Source organism: Ipomoea triloba, chromosome 9, assembly GCF_003576645.1.
Source record: "Ipomoea triloba cultivar NCNSP0323 chromosome 9, ASM357664v1".
Classification (NCBI taxonomy): domain Eukaryota; kingdom Viridiplantae; phylum Streptophyta; class Magnoliopsida; order Solanales; family Convolvulaceae; genus Ipomoea; species Ipomoea triloba.
Genome location: NC_044924.1, coordinates 17,965,574 through 17,968,982, shown reverse-complemented (window position 1 = coordinate 17,968,982; position 3,409 = coordinate 17,965,574). Strand labels below are relative to the sequence as shown.

The following is a 3,409-nucleotide window of genomic DNA, read 5'->3' as shown; positions in this document are numbered from 1 at the left end:
CCATTTCATTACATGGGAACAACTCCACAAGGCTTTCATGCAAGAGTACTGCCCTCCTTCAAAGGCTGCCAAGTTAAAGAAGCAAATTCAGAATTTTCAGTAGTTTGGCAATGAAGATCTTCCTGAGGCTTGGACGAGATTTAAAGAATTGAGGAGGCAGTGCCCGAAGAATTTGATGACCCCAAATGATTTTATGTCCTCACTCTATGAGGGATTGTCTAACCGGTCAAAGATTATTCTAGATACCTCATCCTTTGGGGGTGTTTTCATTGATATGGGACCAGCAGCTAGAGAGCAGTTGATTGAGAGGATCACCTCTAACAATACGTACTGGTACACTGAGGGGATGATATACCAAAGAGAGGATCACCTCTAACAATACGTACTGGTACACTGAGGGGATGATATACCAAAGAGAGAGAAAGCAGCTGGGATGTTCGAAGTTGGAGAAAAGATGGCAATGTAGGCTCAGCTGGACACCATACAACACATGCTAAAACAGTTAGTACAGGGCCCTACTCAGAGTGTCCAGGCAGTTACTCAGCCTCCACTAATTCCACAGAATCCTTATGTTCCTAATCCCTATTCTGTGCCACAGGTACCTCTTGTAGCCTGTTGTGCAACTTGTGGTGGAAATCATGTAGCTCAGACATGTCCTTTGTTAAGACTTTGGTAACCAAGTCCCTCAACCTAATGTGGAACAAGTTGATCTCATTGGTTATTCTAGACCACAGGGCCAGGGGCAAGGTTATGGGACCTATCAACAGCAAGGAAGAGATCAGTTTGTTCCCTCTTGGAACAATCAAGGCAATCAAGTAAGGAACAATCCACCAGGTTTTCAAGGTAATCAAGGAAACAGAGGTGGCAACCAAGGAACTCAGTGGAGAAATAATCAGAATACTCAGAATCCCAATCAAGGGCAGTTCAAGCAAGAGAATCAGAATTTTGGGACCACTCAGGGTCAAGGTTCCTCTAGACCATCTCAGGATGTTGATATACAGCTTCTCATGAACACTATGATGGCTCAGTTTGGCAAGCTACAAGCAGAGAATCTTCAGCTGTTTGGCAAACTACAAGCAGAAATAGATGGTCTCAAGGCTTAGCAACAAGGAGGAGGTAATCATTCTAATCAACCTTTATCTTCGAATGGTAGACTGCCAGCAAGCACAGAAAATCCAAGGCACCAAGTGAATGCAATCACCACTAGAAGTGGATTAGCTCTGAAGGACCCCCTTTTCCTTCGAATGATCCAGTGCCTGAGAAAGCTGATAAGAAGGATGAAGGCATTCAGGTTGAGGATGTTCTTGATGATAGTGAGAAGGAGCCTGTGGTGTAGAGAGACAGTGTTAAGGGGAAAGCTCCTGAGCAGGATGAGAGTGCTCCAAGTAAGAAGCATGAAAGGAAGAACAAGAAGGTAGATGACTCGGTTATACCTTACAACCTGTTACCATACCCACAGAGGTTGTGGAAATCAAAGGAGTCTGATAGAGAGAGCAAGTTCCATAAGATGTTGGATAAGCTGGAGATCTCCATGCCTTTTGTTGAAGCAATCACTCAGATTCCATCGTACAAGAAGTTTCTGAAGAATATTTTAGGCAATAAGAAAAAGCCAGAGAAGAGTGCGGTGGTGGATCTGAGTGAAGGAGCCTTGACCTGTGCAGTTCTTCAACATAAACTTCCTCCTAAGCTGAAAGATCCAGGTAGTTTTTCCATCCCTTGCATCATTGGTGGATTTGTAGTTGGTGGTGCTCTGTGTGATCTGGGTGCCAGTGTTAGTCTTATGCCATATTCTTTATGTAAGAGACTCAACCTGAGAACACCAAAACCCACTTCCATGACCTTACAGATGGCGGATCGCTCCATAAAGCGTCCGGTGGGAGTTCTAGAGGATGTCCCGGTCATGATTGATCAGTATTTTATACCGGGGGATTTTGTTGTACTGGATATAGAGGAGGATGCCAAGGTTCCTATTATACTTGGCAGACTTTTTCTAGCTACTGCTGGTGCACTTATTGATGTGAGAAGAGGTTTTCTAGCTACTGCTGGTGCACTTATTGATGTGAGAAGAGGAAAACTCGTGATGGCTGGTGCACTTATTGATGTGAGAAGAGGAAAACTCGTGATGGCTGGTGCACTTATTGATGTGAGAAGAGGAAAACTCGTGATGGAAGTGGCAGATATTGATGTGAGAAGAGGAAAACTCGTGATGGAAGTGGCAGAGAACAAGATTGAATTTGACATATTCAAAATGGCGAAGCACCAGCCCTCATATGTTAATGAGTGTTACTTGATAGAAGGGCTGGGTGAGGGCACTGTTGAGAATAGAAAGATTGAGTTAGGGGATTTGCATGTTTCCCTATTGATCCTGGACCCCTTGAACTGTCAAGTGTGCTTAAACAAAAGAAAAAGTTCTCTGGTTCTAGTGGTTTCTACAAAAGATGGATGAGGGAGCTGTCTAAGTTCAAAAGGCCACCGGATCGCGTGGTCCACAATCCCACCTGATATCCATGAGGTTGAGTCAAGCTGACGACAATAAACTTAGCGCTTCATGGGAGGCACCCCATGTTATCCTTTACTTTTTGCACTTTATTTTACTGCACTTTTCTTTACAATTTTAGTTCGGAGTAGATTAGGATTTTTCTTTGTTTACAGGGTGTTCTCTGGGGTTGTTTTGGTGTGAGATTTGCTTTCTTTTACCTTTGAGAGAGTGGGTAATGGTTAGATTTGAAGAGGTTAGGTGTTGCAACATGTCAAAATTGCTCTAGGACTAACTTGCAGGTGAAACCGAGCTTGGGCGCGAAAAAGGGACAAAACTGCGCAAGGCAGAGCCTGGATCACGGCCATTGTCACGGTCGTGACCCAGGCCGTGATGCCGAGGCGTCGTTTTTTCGACAAACAGAGCGAAACAGGGCTCGGGGTCACGGGCCACCTCCCGGTCGTGACCCAGGCCGTGATGACGGCCCAGAAATTCCAGTGTGTTCTGGGCGAAAGAGGGCTCTGGGTCACGGGCCGCATCCCGGCCGTGACCCAGGCCGTGATGGCCGTCGGCAATTCCCAGTACCGAACAGGCGAAATAGAGCTCTGGGTCACGGGCCACCTCCCGGCCGTGACCCAGGCCGTGATGGTCTGATGCCAATTCCAGTGCTGAGAGCGAGTTTGAGGGCTCTGGGTCACGGCCGGGATCGTGATACGAGGCCGTAAGATTTGCAAAAAAAAAAAAAGAGTAAAAATGAAAAAAAAATGTTATGTTTTCTAGTTCGTTTCTTCTAGTTCGTGGGGCCTTGGTTGTCCATCAAGGACGATGTCCAGTTTAAGTGTGGGGGGGCACTATTTCTGATGAAATCTGGATGAAGTTTGCTTGAAGGACTCAATTTGCAGCTAAAGGTAATGTGCTTTCCTTGTGTTGTGG

At 45.6% G+C, this 3,409-nt stretch overlaps 1 protein-coding gene across 1 annotated transcript; it reads left to right on the top strand.

Moving 5' to 3' along the window:
- Positions 1-1,326: 1,326 nt before the first annotated feature.
- On the top strand, positions 1,327-2,951 carry LOC116030632. Its single transcript, XM_031272939.1, has 2 exons — positions 1,327-2,027; positions 2,196-2,951. Exons 1-2 carry the CDS (start codon positions 1,508-1,510, stop codon positions 2,444-2,446), a joined length of 771 nt encoding a protein of 256 aa, XP_031128799.1. The 5' UTR covers positions 1,327-1,507; the 3' UTR covers positions 2,447-2,951.
- Positions 2,952-3,409: the final 458 nt, after the last annotated feature.